Source organism: Triticum aestivum, chromosome 4D (assembly GCF_018294505.1).
Source record: "Triticum aestivum cultivar Chinese Spring chromosome 4D, IWGSC CS RefSeq v2.1, whole genome shotgun sequence".
In the NCBI taxonomy this organism is placed as follows: Eukaryota; Viridiplantae; Streptophyta; class Magnoliopsida; order Poales; family Poaceae; genus Triticum; species Triticum aestivum.
This window is the reverse complement of record NC_057805.1, coordinates 466181361-466198901: the sequence shown is the minus strand read 5'-3', so window position 1 is coordinate 466198901 and position 17541 is coordinate 466181361. Positions and strand designations below refer to the sequence as shown.

Sequence of the window (17541 nt, the reverse complement as noted above, 5' to 3'; positions counted from 1 at the left end):
GCGAGAAAGGGGATCTGGCGCAAGGCGAAAGGGAGCAGTGAAGGCAAGCACTGCCCGTGCCAGCACTTGTCAAGTCGGGCAGTTGCCGAGGCAGCGTGGGGAAGCGGAGACGCCCACGTCCAATCAACTGCCACGCGTCAACCAAGGCCGCAGGCTTTTGGGGCCCGCGGCGCTCCGCACTTGACCTTTGGATTCGCCTCGAAGCCAAGCCCGAGCGCGCCTTGGGCCCGGGGGCTACTGCCGGCGTCCTGGGAATGGGGGTCCCCAGACTTGCCTGCCTGCGGCCCACGGCGTGGCTCTGCACGTGGGTCCGTATGGCCCATCTTCATCAACAAGGCATTCAAGACCCTCGCGAGGGGCCAAGCCTCGCGAGGCGGACGACACAAGACCTCCTCAGGAGCGGCCTCACCAGGTGGGCTCGCGAGGAGTGGAGAGATCAAGGCAGGGCAAACCTCGCGAGGTTCTCGTGACGTGAGCCATGACGGTCAAGATCAGGCGGGCGCCAGCGCGCGCAGTGTCCTTGTTTCCCCTTTGGTGCTAAAGAAGCAAGCGCAGGCGCGGAGTACCAAGGCGTCAAGTAAAGGTTTCCATATCGGTGCAACGAGACCAAGACCAGCCGGACGGCAAGACGGAGGTGTCCATGGAGCCCGAAGCGGCGTCACCACCAGAGCCTTTGGCAGGCGAAGACAACTTTTGTCAGGATAAGTTGTACTAGTTGTCCCCTTTCAAATTGGTCGTTGTTGGCTCCCTTCCTGCTCAATATTTGGGGAGAGGACCAGGGCCTCTATAAATAGTACTAGCCATCACCGCAGGAGGCAGCTCGAGCTGATCCAGAGTAAACCTCGCCCACGCACAGAGCACAAGAACACCTCAACCTCAGGAGGCTGTTCTTCCCCTTGTACTGTTCATCATCATCCCAAGAGGCAATCCACCACCACCACACTGGAGTAGGGTATTACACCACAACGGTGGCCCGAACCAGTATAAACCTTGTGTCTCTTGTGTTGTGAGTTCGTTGAGTTCGTCCGTGAGATCTTAGCAAGCTAGGGCGTGGATCGATAGGGAAAGAACTTCGCGCGCACCCCAGAGTTCGAACCTTAAGGGTTTTGCCGGAACCCGTGATCCGACAGGCTGTCGTTGATTGACTGCGTTGACGATGTCATATCGAGAGCACCAAGACGGTGGACGATGGTGAGGCCTAGGAAGGGAACGACCCAGAGCCGGGGAAGACGCGGTAGTGGTTGCCCACACGAAGGGGAGTACGAGGGTTTACTGATTCGGCTGCCGTCACCGGAGAATAACAGGAGGTGTGGGTGGGTAAAGGGATGGCCTGGCCAGCAGTGTGTGTATGGTGGGACGGCAAGGCATGCACGACAGCATAGCCGACCACGGGAGGCATGAGCAGACGGTCCCGCCTGTGCTGGTTTGAGCGGCTGGAGCAAGAAGATCATAGATTGACCAAGCAGCACAGCCATTGGATTAACATCCAACGGTCACTGCTACTAGAGTCGTTTGTTGACTAAGTTGAAAAAACTCTGAATACGCGTCAACTTAGTAGGCCCACAAGTCAGCCTGCAAATCTGGTGGGTCCCAGCTAGCAGGGGAGGAATCATTTTTTTGCACGTAATAAGGAGGCTGATGCGGAGAATCCCACGGTCCTCCCCATGGACACTAACTCCCCAAGTTCCAAGTGGACCCATGACAAGAGCTGGCGCACGTGCTATTCAAACTGAGGTGACATCTCTCCTACTCGAACTCCCCTTACATTCGAATGAGACATGGTCACTACCTCAAGCAGAGATATTGTGTGTGATTAGGTACAACGATCATCCCGTAGAACCAAGGGTTGGTGGAGGAGGGACAGCCAGCGTCAAGAGGAGTGCAAACTCTCTATCCAGCCCGGACCCTACCCGGAACCTCCGGCGCCCGGAACCTCCAGCCTCCCTTGAACGTCCAGCCCTCGATGCCCAAGACAACCCCTGGCGTGCAAACTCTCTGGTAACCCCGGAACCAGACTGGACCGTCGCTCGGAACATCCGGAGCCCGGAACTTCTGGTTCAGTTGTGGACAACTTTCGGAACAAATTCCGGTTCGTTAGTCCAGCTTATTTTTGTCCGAGATTTAGCAATCTCGTCAAGCTCTACTATCCTCCCACTTACTTCTTTAGCGAGAAACTCATTCTCGAGAAAGTGTCCAGTTTCTGCGACAAACACTTTGTCGTCGGACTTTTGATATAAGGAATACCCAAGTGTTGCTCTGGGATAACCTACGAAGTAACATTTGTCTGCTTTGGGATCGAGTTTATTTGGTTGTAAATGTTTTACATAAGTTTCACAACCCCAAATTTTGAGATGCAACAAATTGGGTTTCTTGCTAAAGAAGTAAGGGACATCATATGGTGTCGACTCAACAGACTTTGAAGGTGCTCTGTTTAGTGTATATGTTGTTGTCTCAAGTGCGTATCCCCAAAATGATAAAGGCAGATCGGTAAGGGACATCATCGACCTCACTATGTCAAGGTTCAGTTACGCCTCCAGATATTCCATTCCTCTATGGAGTTCCAGGAGGAGTAAGTTGTGAAACAATTCCACGATCACTTAGATGTTTGCTATACTCATGACTTAGACATTCTCCACCACAATCAAATCGCAGAAAAAAAATTGCCACAATGATTCTCAACTTTGTTCTGAAATTCTTTGAACTTTTCAAATGTTTCAAACTTATGTTTCATCAAGTAAATATAACAATATCTACTCAAATCATCAGTGAAGATTACGAAGTATAAGTATCCACCGCACGTCGGTGTGATCATCGGACCGCATACATCAGTATGTATTATTTCTAACAATTCACGCGCCCGTTCGGGATGACCTGTGAACGGTGTTTTAGTCATTTTATCCATCATACAAGCTTCACATGTGTTAAATAATTCAAATCAAAAGACGTTAATACTCCATCTTTATGAAGCTTCTGCATATGTTTCTTTCCGATGTGACCAAGACAGCAGTGCTACATATAAGTGGTATTATCAGTCATCTTAAAACGCTTAGCTCGGCTATGTCCCTCTTAATTCCATTCCACCAAAATATTCCCTTTAAATCCATATACATTTTGGTGTTACCGGGATGTATAGAATAGGAAGAGTCGTGTGGTTCCTACATGATCAACTTCCTCAACTCCGATCGTTGGGCACACAGACTCGATTCTCAAACCACACTCGTTGATCGTCCTCGTGGAAACCTTCCACCTTTTCCTTCAGGTTTGTCTTCTTCTTAATCTCAGGGTCCTCCTTTTGAACTTCCCTGATCCTTTCTAATTCCATATTGCCCAGATAAAGGCACAAACTCCCCATGGATTTGGCACTTCAACTCATGATGAATCGCCCAACTAGTTTCTAAAAAAAATTAGAATATTCGTTGGCGGTGCTAAATTGTAGGTAACATGAATCATGCGCCAGAGCAAGGTAGTAAACAGACATGACAAAATAAATGATGAATTGTCCCCTCTTGGTCGCAAAAACAGTAATTTTTGTTTGCTGCCATGCCAGTTACATTTAGCAAGGTTATCCTTGGTAGGAAGTACCTCCCTCTGCAAAAAACCACATGAAAACTTTAATCTTGAAGGAACCTTTGTTATTCAAATATGTTTTCTGCGAAAAATAGGACCAGAATCCATAAGATCCGCATACATTGACTTCACAGTGAAGACACCATTAATGGTTAACCTCCACTGGAAGGAATCCGGCATGTGAGTTAGATTAATTGACATCAATCTAGAAACCAAATGGATCCACTTGGTCCATTTGTCACCCAATAAAGCCCTGTGAAATTGGATGTTCAAAGGACTAGCCCCAAGAACGGCAACCACTGAATCCTCTTTTCTGAACACAATATTATACAAGATCGAGTATTTGTAATGCTAATGGAATGTCACCCAACCAAGTATCTTCCCAAAAACTCGTCGATTGAAATTGTTAAGTAGAACAAAGGAATTATTAACACCATACTTTTAGATATACATGTAAATGTCCAGGTTCTACGATAGTCCTATCATCTCTTTGGATCCAATTGCTTATCTCAGTTGCAACTACACGACCCCAAGTTTTCCCAAAATTTGGAATAGCTTTTTCAGTAGCTTTGTCACATGGCATGACCTCCGCGGCAGTTACCATCTGTTGGTCTATCTCACTCAGTGCAATCTCATGATTATTTGTCAAGTTTATCTTCAGAATACTCCTACTGGTTCATGAATTGAAAGAATATGTTATCTTGAGGGGCTTTCAGCAGAAGCTCAACCAAGCATTTAGTCAAAGGAGTGGGACCATCTTGAATATTTAGTCCGAATGCGTTCGCTTGTTTGTAAATATTTGTTCTAAAAACTCATTTATTACTCCATCCAGATGAGAATATAAGTCTGGCACGGGAACTTAGATAAAAAAATCATAAGGAATAGGTCATCTAAATATATATTTTTATGACATAATATAACATATTTTTCACTAATCATCAAAACAAAAACCTAAAAACATGTGTCCAACTTGTCCCATCCGGAGGGAGCAATACGATGGAGCATAGTCTTTGCTTCCATTCAATAAAAAATGGATTGGGTTTGATGGAGAAGGGGTTGGATTCGTTGGTATTATGTCCGGTGGAGCCTGGATCAATCGCTGCTAAATGGAGACGGCCAGCGTACGATCTGTTGATACTACGCCGTCGTTGCTTACGGGAAGTATTCAAAGACATTACTCCATCAACCACTGCGTCAAGAATATGGGTAGCATTAAGCATAGAAATTAGCAACCCAAGCAAAGCAGTAGCTAGGTTTCTTCTATTCCTGACCTATATGAACGCTTCAGCAAGTTATGCTCCTAATGAATGTACTACCAGTGGAAACCTACTTGTTCAGGGTAAGGCGGAAGAAATTGGACATCGAGATAAGGCGATGCACCAACTATTTCATCAAGATATTATGGAAACCAAGCTTGAAACAGCAACCTCGCGATGACGAAATGTCAACTTGTAAAGAAAATGACAGTTTCGATGCCATCTTTTCCCTCCTCGGCCACAAAATAATGTGGGGGCAGCAATGATTTGCTCCTACTACACAAGTTCGGTAGATACACATACATCCACTTGTATAATAATTTACCAACATATACTAATGAGGGAAGGTCGGTACTCCATAGCATCATAACGAAAAGGTAGAGTACTGATTGTCTGGAACAATTAATCAACTAATTCCTGTCATGTGGACCTTAACAACTGCCACCGTTAACATGGTCGCCAGTTCCAAATGAGCGCCAGAATCTTCACTACACAATTTATAAATAAACAAAGAATATGCCCTCCCTTATGCGAGATGTCTGTGGAGCTGGCGAGTATTGTTTCTTTCTCTCTTTTTTTCACAAATAATGCCCAGCACGACAACAAATAAAATAACCGGCTCAATGATCACAACAGATCCACATCCAGGTTGCTCACCGAATCCATCTCAACTGATACCATGGCCACATCAATCCGCTTAATTAATCCCATCATCTCCAAGAGCAGCTCGCCTGTCTCGTCGAGCAAGATTTCTCATCTTATTTGCTAAGTACGGGTTTTCTCCCTAATTTTGTTTTCTCTCCATTTCGCGGCATCATTATCAGGCGTCCGGCCGGAGTTCATATATTGTGAAAATGGACATTCCATCTAATCCTTGTATTCTCGCAAAGTTTATTCATCTTGTGGTCTAGGTAACATTGCCGAAATAATATATTGACTACCTACTAAGAACTTGGTCACGTAAAACACGTCAAAAAATAATGTTCAAATTACTGAACACTGGGATCAGTTCGTAGTTCGTTCTGTACTCTACGCGAACGCCTGCGCCTCGATCTCGGCCTTCACCATGGCCGCGTAGAGGCCATCGCGGTGGTTCGCGAGGAGGGTCTCGTGGCTGCCGAACTCCACGGTCCTGCCGGCGCTCACCACGGCGATGCGGTCGGCATCGCGGATCGTGGAGAGGCGGTGCGCCACGGTGATCGTCGTCGCGCGCCGCGACACTCGTCGCAGCGCCTCCTGCACATGCTTCTCGGACTCGAGGTCCAGCGCGCTGCTCGCCTCATCCAGGAGCAGAATCCTCGACTGCTTCAGGACTGCTCGTGCGATCGCAATCCTCTGCTTTTGACCACCTGACAGCTGCACCCCACTCTCTCCAACCTGCCAAAAATAAGCGGTTAGTTTATAATGTCTATAATGTGTCAAAATCATGTAAACAACATCTTAATATACAAAATGTTAAGTTTTGAGTAAATACAAATGTTAAGTTTGGCATTGAAAGTTGAGATTTGTGAGCAGTTTTTTTAAGAACAATTTGTGAACAGTGGTACTCACTTGAGTGTCGTAGCCTTGGGGAAGCCCAGCGATGAACTTGTGGATGTTGGCCTCCTTAGCAGCATTCTCGATTTCGGCCCACGCGGCCTTCGGGTTGCCGAACCCAATGTTTTCTCTGATAGACCCACTGAACAAGGCCGGCTCCTGGCCCACCATTGCGCATTCGCCCCTGAGCCACTTGAGGTCCAGCTCCCGCACGTCCATGCCGCCCACCGTCACGGTCCCCCCCAGCGGATCGTAGAAGCGCTGCACCAGCCACACCACCGTCGACTTGCCGCTCCCGCTCGGCCCGACCACCGCCACCGTGCTCCCGAACTTCACGCGCAGCGAGAAGTCGTTCAGCACCGTCACGTCCGGCCGCGACGGGTACGCGAAGATCACCTTCCTCAGCTCCACGTCCATCGGCTTCCCGTCCTTGATCGTCCGCCGCTTGGTGCCCTCCTCGTTGATCGTCGGCCGGCGCTTCAGGATGGACAGTATGCCGGCGATGGCCGTCGGCGCGCCGGACGTGTCGGGGGCGAGCCCGGCCAGCTGGCCCACGGAGAAGGAGCTCAGGACCAGGATGAGGAAGATCTTGGACACGTCGCCGAAGGTGGACCAGCCTTTGGTGATGAAGTAGGCGCCCGCCCAGAGCGTCACCGTGTAGGCGCCGTACATGGCGCCCTGGGAGAGGCCCAGGATGATGCCCATGTACTGCGACTTGCGCTGGGCCTTGGCCGAGGGGCCGTCCAGCGCCCGGTTGAACGTGCCGACGATGCCGCCCTGGGCGCAGAGCGCCGCGACGGTGCGCACGTTGGACACGGCGCCCGCGGCGATGCTGCTGGCCCGCGCGTACGCGGCTTCGTCGGACCTGGCGCCGACGTTGATGAGCAGGTTGAGGTAGCTCGCGCCTAGCGTTAGTGGAGTGCAGGCCATGGCAATGAGCGTGAGGCGCCAATCCAGCCCGAAGCATATGCCGAGGCCGACGCCGGCCGAGCCCACGGCCATGAGCAGCACGGCGTACCGGTCGCCGAACATGGAGCGGAAGGCGATGGCGTCCCTGGCGAGCCGTGTCACGAGGACGCCCATGGCATTGTCTTCCTCGTCGAACCACGCGGGCTCCTGCCGCATGATGGCGCGGAAGAGGCGGTCGCGGACGCGCATGGTGAGCCGGGCTCCGGCCCAGCCACAGAAGCCCTGCTGCCCCGTCATGGTGAGAATGCAGGCAAAGCCGAGACCCACGACGGCGAGGGCCAGGTACCCGATCTGCCGCCTCATCTTGTCCGTGTCAGGGTCGAAGTACACCTGGACGGCCTGGCCCAGGAGCAGCGGGAACACCGAGAACACGGCGCCGGCGTTGATGCCCATGAGGAACCCAAGGATCAGCAACGGCCCTTCCTGCCGCTGCAGCTCCCATATCTCGGAGACGCTGAACTTGGCGGCGCCCTTGCCGCCGCGCGCGTCCTTGGCATCCGCCTCCTCCTCCTGTATCGCGCGAATGCCGCCGTACCTTGACTTGGACACCGACACGTCGTACCCCGAGTTGTCGGTGAAGCTGTTGTACCCCGCCGCACCGGGCGTGCCAGGGGTGCCGGGGGCGACGGCAGGGTCGGACCTGCCGCTGTCGGAGGCGAGCTTGACGAGGCCGGCGTAGGGGCCGCCGCGGGCCATGAGGTCGGCGTGGCGGCCGGACTCGACGACGGCCCCGCGGTCGAGCACGGCGATGGTGTCGGCGTTGCGGACGGTGGCGAGGCGGTGCGCGATGACGAGGACGGTGCGGCCGACGGAGAGGCGGTCGATGGACTGCTGCACGACGGCCTCCGACTCGGCGTCGAGCGCGCTGGTGGGCTCGTCCAGCAGCAGGATGCGCGGCTCCCGGATGATGGCGCGCGCGAGCGCGATGCGCTGCTTCTGTCCCCCCGACAGCTGGGTCCCGCGGTCGCCAACCTAGTAATAAACCAAGAAAAGAAAATGAAAATGTTTGTTTAACAGACAGACTAGTGAGGCCATCCTGAGCATCGGCATCATCAGTTTGGTTAATGGATTTAGTCACCTGCGTGTCGTAGCCGTCGGGGAGGCCGAGGACGAAGGTGTGGGCGTTGGCCTTGGTGCAGGCGGCGATGGCCTCTTGCCTCGTCGCGTTCTCCTTGCCCATCATCACGTTCTCGATGATGGAGACGGCGAACAGGATGGGCTCCTGCCCGACCAGCCCGATCTGCGACCGGAGCCACTTGAGGTTCAGCGACCCGAGGTCCTGCCCGTCCAGCGTGATCGTCCCTGCACACAACCAACACGATACAATTTGCATGAACTTCCAACAAGATACAGTTTGAACTTCATCGGCCGATCGATCATCCATGGTACCTCGCGTGGGGTCGTAGAACCTCTCGATGAGCGCGAACACGGTGGACTTGCCGCCGCCGCTGATGCCCACCAGCGCCAGCATCTTCGCCGCCGGGACTATCAGGTTCAGGTTGTACAGGATCAGCGACTCCGGGCGCGACGGGTACGCGAACTCCACGTCCTTGAACTCCATCCTGCCACGCACCGCCGACAGCGCCCGCCCGCCGGCGCCGTACGGGTCGATCTCCGGCTCCCGGTCGATGATCTCGAACACCCGCCCGGCCGCCGCCGTCCCCTGCGCGAACTGCGCCGAGTACGACAGCGACAGCGCCAGGCCCCTGCACACACGCACGACGACCACCATTTCCAAAGTTACAACCAGCCAACAAGCCTAGCGACAGAGAAAGTGATGGCGCGTTGGCACCGGCGTCGTGCTTGCCTTCCTCCGACCATGACGCCGAAGAAGCAGGCGATGGCGTCGCCGCCCTTGATCTCCCCCTGGGCGACGAGCTTGGCGCCGTACCACAGCGCCAGCGCCCACTGGGAGTAGGTGACCAGGTAGATCATGCCCATGCCGGCGCCCTTGGCGAAGCCCATCTTGACGCCGATCGGCGACGCCTTGCGCAGCCACTCCGCGTACCGGTCGGCCAGCCGGTCCTCCATGACGAACGACAGCACCGTCCGGATCGAGCTGATCGCCTGCTGCGCCACGCTGCCCGCGGGTTGGTACGACGCCTAGTTGTTGATCGATGATCAGAAGCAACACAAATGTTCAGTTCAGACTGCATGTCAGTTTCCCTTCAGCCATCAGTGAGCAAGAAACTTACCTCTTCGTTGGCGGCGAGGCCGCCGTATATGGCCTTGTAGGCGATGCCACAGGCCATCATGACCGGCGTGACGGCCAAGACGGCGAGGGCGATCCGCCATGAAGTTCTGAACCCAACCACGTAGCCGAAGATGAAGGTGAAGACATGATGCACAAACCCTGCCATCTATGTACATGCACAAGTACAGCAGTTCAGGTAGAGCGCTGGGAGGATTTAGCCATGTGTTTTTGTGGATACGGGCATCGTGTTTAAGCAATGTAATCTTGGTTACCTTCTCCCCCATGACTTCCTGGATCTGTGCGACGTCGCTGGAGATGCTCTGCATCACCTCGCCGGTGCTCACCTCCGTGTCGAAGAAGCCGATCTCCTGCCGCAGCACCGCCTTGAGGTACTCTCGCCGCACCCGCAGCGCCGACCTCTCGCCCACGATCCTCCAGCACATGATCTCTGCGCCAACCAACGCTCATCAGTACTGGCAGTAGATTTATGCATGAGGAATGGCATGTCAGAACAACAGCCATGGGTGTGCTCACCGAGGTACGCTCCGACGACGACAACCACGGCGAGGATGACCATGTACACGCTGATCTGCCTGACGTCCTTCATCATCTGGTCCTTGTCGGAGGCGACGATCTTGTTGACGAAGTTGCCGAAGAGGTACGAGTACCAGGGCAGCGAGCCGCCGTTGATCATGGCGCCGATGCACCCGAGCACGAGCAGCACGATGTCCATCGGCGTGGAGTACTTGAACAGCCCGGTGACGCTGACCGGCTTCCCGGCCCTCAGCTCGACCTCGCCGTCGTCCTCCTCCTCGTCGTCGAACTCGTAGCCGCCGGCGTCGTCGTCGCCGTAGTACCGGCTCCGGCTCTGGCTGTAGGACGTGGCGCTGACGTCGTAGCCGAAGCTGGGCACGTCCCGCTGCACGGGGGCGGGGGTGACGTACAGCTTGTTGTGGTTGTCGCGCGAGAAGGAGACGTCGCGGGACACCGGGGTGCGCGCGCCGGCGCCGGCGCCGGCGCCGTACCTCACCATCGCCCTGTCCACGGCGCCGGCGGCAGGGGCGACGGACGCGGCGATGCTGCAGTCGTCGTTGCTGGCGAAGGAGACGTCGGGGGCCACGGCGGCGGCCCGGCTCGCGTCCGTCACGACGCTCTGCAGCTCGAGCCGCTTGCCGGCGACGGTGCTGACGACGCCGCTGGGCCGGTGCACCGTGGACATGGACGACGAGCGGTCGCGGTGCATCCGGGGGCCGGACCGGCGCGACAGGTAGTAGTCCCGCGCCGTGCGCTGGAACAGCGCCGGGCCGCGGCGGGAGGCGGCGTCGGAGCCGGCCAGGCCCCAGGGCCCGACGGCCGCGCCGAGGCCGTGCGGCTGCGCCCACGACGTGTCGGGCTGCCAGGACACGGAGCTCTGCCACGACATGTCATCGTAGGCGCCACCCCGGCGGCGCTGTCCGCGCGGGGCCCGCCCGCCGGCGAAGGAGGTGGAGTTGTCCGGGGTCGGGTAGGGGCTGCGCGCGCCCTGGCGCCGGCGGCCCTGCCCTTGCGGCTGCGGGCCGGAGCGGGAGAAGGAGAAGTCGGCCATGGTCGCAGCTCCAAGAGGTGGCGTTGGGTCCGATGATAAGAAGGTGCTCCGGTTCTCGGGTGTAGCTCCCGATGCTCGTCGCTTGGTCGCCAGTCGCCGGACAGACGGCCCGGCCCTTGGGCACGACGCCGCGCGCTGTGTCTCTTTTGTACTACCAGGTGCCTGAGCCAGGATGAGCAACGGTATATGAGTTATATTTGCACTGGATTTGACTGTTTCGTGTTCGTGACGTGATGAATGGCGCCGTGCCTGACATGATTCTGCCTGCACTATGGGCGAACTCTGTAAATATCATGCCTTTTTTTTCTGAAATCACTGTGCATATGATACTAAACACTTGATGCTTTACCAAGTCCGAGCTGTCCAGTGGACATAGCGATGCACGACGGCTTCGACAAATGGAGACAGAGATAGGAACCCTGTTGCCAGGCTCCAGACAATGAACTCCTCGCGTACCTTGTATTCTTGCGCTGTGGATTCAGCACTAAACATGTGGAGCCTGAACTAGATGGTTGTTTCTTTTCTTTGATGTGATCAAAGCTCTCAACGCCAATGTCCAATGGATTATTTATTATTATTTAATGAATGAATGTACTCGGATATGTACTAGACAGGGTTGGGAGTTCATTAGCAGCCTGCCACCAAGAACACATCTTCGTGTCAATCGCCTGGAGCGTGATCCGCTGGCCTATGAGCTGAGCCGCGCGAGACGGTCCAAATTCGTCACCGGCGCCCACGACGCCCCATGAAGTTCGTCCCAGAATATGCCCAGCTAGCCTACGAACAGCCCGTCATTTTCTTGCAGTTTCACGGCCCTTGTCCCATTTCTCGCTCTCTGCTCCTCCGTACACTGTAATACTACTAAGATTTGGAAAGCAGCAGTATGATTATCTGATTCGCAAGCAAAAAAAAAAACAGTATGATTATCTGCTGTCTATTCTTCAGACGAGCGATGGTTGGCCGCGTTACAATTCAAATCTGAGTATTTAAAACACAATGGTTCTTCAGGTAGTGCTGCGCCGGCCGGTCAATAGCTTAATGTTTGTTTGGTCGGTCATCTTCCAAGTGGCGAGGAAACAGCACTGTTTCATCAGCGCTGCTTACCCAGAAAGTGTCTTGTTTTTCAAGGAAAAGCAGGCTCGTGGATTTCATCTATTTGGTTAGGTACACTCACCCAGTCAAGCCATGGGAGCGATCAGTATGCACAACCTCTACGGCCGGCCAAAACAATTTCTGGAGAAGCAAAACATGATTTTATAATAGAAGAGTTTAAAGCGCAGCAAGTTCATTCAGGTGATCCATTGTGTCGGCATTTAGATGTGGACAACATGAGTAAATAACACAACTCTTCGTTTCAATTTTGCCCGTTCAAAATACTAGCGGTTTAACTGTTCCTGCAACATCGGCGTGACATATGCTATGTATGTATGAATGCTAACAGTTCGACTCTTTATTATTACCATCTCAAAGCTAAGTGAATTTCTATAGTCGAACTACGGCTATTATTATTTTTCTTTACAACAAATAAGATCCAACTAACTGCGCATATTGCTACTACAAAATAAGTAACAGGGGCCTTACAGAATACCAGAAACTTCAGGATTTCTGGAACGACATGGCGAAAGCGTAAGGCCCACTTTTCATCCAAGACCTGTTTCATGGTTTAGGGGGAAACCTCCGATAAATGGCTGCTGGTTCATCCCTGCTAAAGGGGCATAACCCTGCACAGCAACTCAAAATCAGAAAAGCATAAACCATTCTAATGTCTAATTTTGTGAGTCGTTGACAGGAGGTGGAACAGCACCAGGCACATGTTAATATACTGTGAAAAGGAAATAAAAACCGACACTCATGGCGTAACAAGTTGAAGTGCACTACATCTAAATTCAGTTCAATCAGTGTGTGATACCTGGTTTCCATGGGCGTTTCCTTGAAGGGCTTGTTGGCCGGAAGTAGAAATAGAAGTGACCTGTGAGTGCCATGTCGTGTGTATCATTCTCAGCCTGAATTAAGAATCGGAAGTAACTTCTTAATGAAAATGCTGCATTTGATCAACTTACATGGTCATGGAGATTATTCAAGTGCACTTGTGGTTGACCTATAATTGGCGCAGGAGCATTTAAACAAGAGCTTAGAGTCTGCGAAGCTCCATCATTCAAGAATTCTTGGTTGCTTCTATCTGCAGATTTTGCATCCTTCGTCCATCTTCTCAGAAAATATTTCTGTGGCAACTCCTTTATATTTCTGAAATCAAGGACTTTCAGCACATGGCAACACTGGATACCCATTGATTCGAATTTTTTACAACTGCAAACAACAGACAAGTCACTGGATTCAAACCTAACATAGTATTCCCCGGGTCTATCTGTTACTGCTACTCTATAGTCGGATGCAGTTCCAGACTCCCCACAACTGTAGATCACTGAATCCACAAACATCTCAAACTCTCTGCGAAAAATTTCAAAAACCACCGGTGTGTATATGTTGGCAGCTTGTTTCAGCATTTTCGAGGGAGGGATTCTCGGGAAGCTTTGGCTTGCATGAAAATCAGCTTGTAGCTCTGCATAGCGATGCTCATCCAGCACTCTTTCATAGTGCTTGAAAAAAGACAAAAAATCAAACTGTGGACTCAAGTACTTTCTTAAGACATTGCTAACACTTTCTAACTGCAATGAACTTTTTATATCTGCGGTGAATACATGTCGATTGTACGCTGATGCCCATTTATCTCGATCTTCGAATAAATTATGAAGCCATTCATTGTTTCTTAGATCATACTTCTCTAGCATGGTTCTCCAACCTACCAAGAAACCCTCTTCATCCTCATAATCATAAACACATCTGCTGAAATCCTTTGCAAATGTTTTAGAGCCTTGGAAGATGTGATTAAGGTGTTTGACAGTGTTCTGGAACACTTGCCATGGGCAAAGACAGTGAATTGTACTTGGCCATACTGCGCTTATGGCAGCACTTGCTGCACTTGATTGATCGGTCAATATTGTTTTTGGCTGCTTTCCATCTGTAGCTATCTTGAATGTGTCAAACAACCACTTGAACGATTCCACCGATTCATCATAAAGCAAAGCAGCACCAAATATGGAGATTTTATTGTGGTGATTCACTCCAAGGAAGAGAGTTAATGGCCTCACATGTGCATTTATCTTGTATGTTGTGTCCAAACAAACCACGTCACTGAAATAGCTGAAATCAACTCTAGATTTGGAATCGGCCCAGAAAATGTTGGTCAGTTTGTCATCTTCATCGAGCTGGACAGCATAAAAGAAAGACGGATTGTTTAGCTGCATGCTCTGCAGGTACTTCACAACACCTCCTGCATCACCAGGCTGCATATTTTTCATACGCTTTGAACAAAGGGAACTTCTGTAATCTGCAGGGAGGAAATTAACATTTCTAAAAGCTCCTGCCTGCTGTACTAAAGAGTCACCAGAAAACCTTGACGGTGTTGTGGAATCTTCTGAGGAGTTGCATTCAGTTGTTTGTACCTCAGTAATCACCCTCTGAGATCTCAGCATATGCATGGTTGATGGGGGTGCTGGCTGATGGTTATGGTCTGCTACAAATTCAGCAATGCGATATTTATTATAGGATGTAATCTTAATAATCATCCGTGCGGGGCACCCTATTCTTGTTTCTGGCCGTGGCCTTTTAACTTCATTAGCTCCTTTCTTGTCCTTACGGAAACCCTCCCTCGAGCATACAAAAGTTCTTGATCTTGTGATGTTGTCAGCTGATTTGTCCGATGAACTCTTACGAACACTAAAGCCCATGTGTCCAGCATACCTGTTATAGAATTCATATGCTTTATCTTCATTGTCAAATTCCATGCCAACTTCAGGCACCATTTTGGCAACAGTAGCATCATCTATGGGGGTGTCAGAATCAATAACTTTTCTCAATTTTCCCTGCTTGCATCCAAATGATTAATGATTTAGCATGCTAAATAAAACATAATTGTGGGGATATAATATACTCTCTGCTTATGTTGAGTATGTATATGATCTTTTTAAGAAACATTTGACTATGTAAAGTGTTGGCCATGCTATATTAATACAAAATATGCCGCTCTACTATGAATCAACGAGAATCGATATGTCAAAAGTATATGCAAGTCTAAAATACACAATACAAGCTCCAGAAAATTGAGGTGAACAGAGAAGCTCTTCTGACCCATACTAGCCAATTCACATGAACATTATTTTTTTGCTCAGTAGAGAGCACAAGACAATCCTTACAGAAAGAAAAACGATGGGTGATTCAATGCAATTTGAGTCTATGAACAAGCACAGGAATTGTAGGCCCTATAAGTCACAACATGAGTGAGCGAAATTGATTAAACACACTAAGCCAACACAGATGAAGTGAATAAGTACCAAACATAAGTGGTCATGGACACATAGTGCCTACCTTTGCCCATGCTATTCCACATGCATTGCATAAAGTCCGCCGTCCCATTGGTCCACGGCGCATATGAGGCGTCGCATTTGCGCTAATTCCACAGCGTAGGCATCTGAATAACTATAACAAAGGAGTTAGAAATTATCTCACTGCCACAGGGATGCGGTGTTGAGGCCCTAATTGAAGAAAGGGAGTAAACATGTACTAAGTCGCAGCATTCTCTTGACACTACAAAAATCACACACATGTTACGCCCTTGCTATTGCACAGTAAGAGGCACAGTATTGTAGACAAAATAGAAACTCAACTAATGTGTGTCATATGCAGTGGGCTTTCATGGATGATTACTATTTTCTCACACCCATGAAATGAAAAGACGGTATACGCTATACAGTGAACAGCTAACCAGCTGGTCACCCTGTCAGTCTATGAATGCAGGTCCAATTTCCTCAACTACAGAACGCGCCTAAAACAAAGGTCCCATTTCCACAATTGCAGAACGCACCCATGTAAAGGCTAAGTAGACTACACCTAGAATCCATATTATCCACAAATCTCTATTCTCACACAGACAAGATTTAGCAGTACAGATGCTGAACTTTAACTAGCCTCCAAGCCACCCAGTGACACTTCCTATTTTGCATAGATTTGGGCACATCCTCCTCAATTTAATGTCAATGTCAAAATCGGTTGCGCAGACAAAATCTTGGCACTGGACAATCAAATGTAAAAGACAGCATGTTCCTTTGGTTTCTTCACCTGGTAGGCTCGTCCACCCTGTTGTCTCCATCGCCATCGCCTAGACCAACACCAATGCCCCCCTCGCCCTCGAACTCCATGCTTACCAAACAGGAACCAGAGAAGGGACAATGTTTCTTCGAAATTTAGCTGGGAATAGACACCTTGGTGCTGTCCGCGCAGGAAATAAACCTGCCACAGACCGGAGGATGAATTGGATTGGAGTATCCGTCCTAGAAAGAAAAAGGGACAAGAACAGAGCTCTCGGGACAACCGGAGCAAACCTAGAGTTGGTCAGCGACAGAAGGAACCGATCCAGGTCCGGTGGATCGCCGTTCCGGCGGGAAATGGCGGGAATCGGCGGGGGAATCGGTTGGATTCGGGGGTTTAAAGCTAGGGTTTTGGGCGCTGGTGCGGGGCAGGGAGCCGGATTGGGATTTGGTGTGGGAGATGGGATACCGGGGGCACGGCGACGGAGCGCTCTATGCCTGCCACGCGCGATCTCCTGCTTCCGGTGGCCGGTGGGCATATGGAATAGTTCGCCGAGCGTTTTGGTGCGCAGCCTCATTTGCATCCGGTTAAAAAAAAATTGTAAAAAAATCTAAAAGTATTCAAAAAGTTTTATTTTTTCTTTAGGTAGACAATTTGATGCGTGAGGCCCGCTTCAAATTTTAAGTCATTTGGACATCTGACCAGCTCTCAGCAAAAAAGACAAAGGGGTTCAAAACAATACATGAACAGTAAACATTTTTACAGACCCTCAATTTGTCCTTTTTGCTGAGAGCTTCTCATATGTCCAAATGACTTGAAAATTGGAGGGGACCTCACGCATCAAATTGTCTACCGCACAAAAAAAATTAGAATTTTTTAAATTTTTTTGTATTTGTTTTGATTTTTTTTCGTCAGCGCCGTTGCAGATGAGCTCGGGTGCAGAGGCCTTCCCCGCACAAAGCTAACAATGCTTCCGAGGAGTCCGATTGGACAATAACAAGATCTTCAGTATGTTGCAATGCCAATGCCATACCTTGCATGATAGCATGTAACTCCGCCTCAAGAGCATCGTTGCAATTAAAAATATATCGATATGCAGCGAAGATAACCCCCACCGTCATGTCGTCTCAAGATCAATGCCGGCCGCCGCCGTTCCATCCACTCATAAGAAAGATCCATCCACAGACAGAGCAACACGATTCGCTATAGGCGCCGGCCATGGCAAAGTTTTTGCTGCTTTCTTCCTTTCTATTTCCGGCCTCACTTCCACGACCGGCATCTTCCCTTTC

At 50.8% G+C, this 17541-nt stretch overlaps 2 protein-coding genes across 3 annotated transcripts; both read right to left on the bottom strand.

Annotated features, from left to right (window-relative positions):
• Nucleotides 1-5696: 5696 nt before the first annotated feature.
• Nucleotides 5697-12826, bottom strand: LOC123098677 (ABC transporter B family member 19). The gene is made up of 9 exons (XM_044520724.1): nt 12689-12826; nt 10057-11269; nt 9795-9970; nt 9524-9688; nt 9136-9431; nt 8718-9034; nt 8407-8630; nt 6375-8300; nt 5697-6200 (listed from the first exon to the last, which is right to left on the bottom strand). The coding sequence occupies exons 2-9, from the start codon at nt 11105-11107 to the stop codon at nt 5853-5855; spliced, it is 4503 nt and encodes a 1500-aa protein (XP_044376659.1). The 5' UTR covers nt 11108-11269; nt 12689-12826; the 3' UTR covers nt 5697-5852.
• On the bottom strand, nt 12536-16780 carry LOC123098678 (protein FAR1-RELATED SEQUENCE 5). Of its 2 annotated transcripts, XM_044520725.1 has the most exons (6): nt 16546-16780; nt 16283-16453; nt 15533-15635; nt 13168-15030; nt 13017-13076; nt 12536-12828 (listed from the first exon to the last, which is right to left on the bottom strand). In XM_044520725.1, the coding sequence occupies exons 2-6, from the start codon at nt 16360-16362 to the stop codon at nt 12748-12750; spliced, it is 2187 nt and encodes a 728-aa protein (XP_044376660.1). In that variant the 5' UTR covers nt 16363-16453; nt 16546-16780; the 3' UTR covers nt 12536-12747. The 2 variants fall into 2 exon arrangements, with proteins under 2 accessions (XP_044376660.1, XP_044376661.1); XM_044520726.1 differs by having other exon boundaries at nt 15533-15643; nt 16283-16780.
• Between the last annotated feature and the right edge of the window lie 761 nt (nt 16781-17541).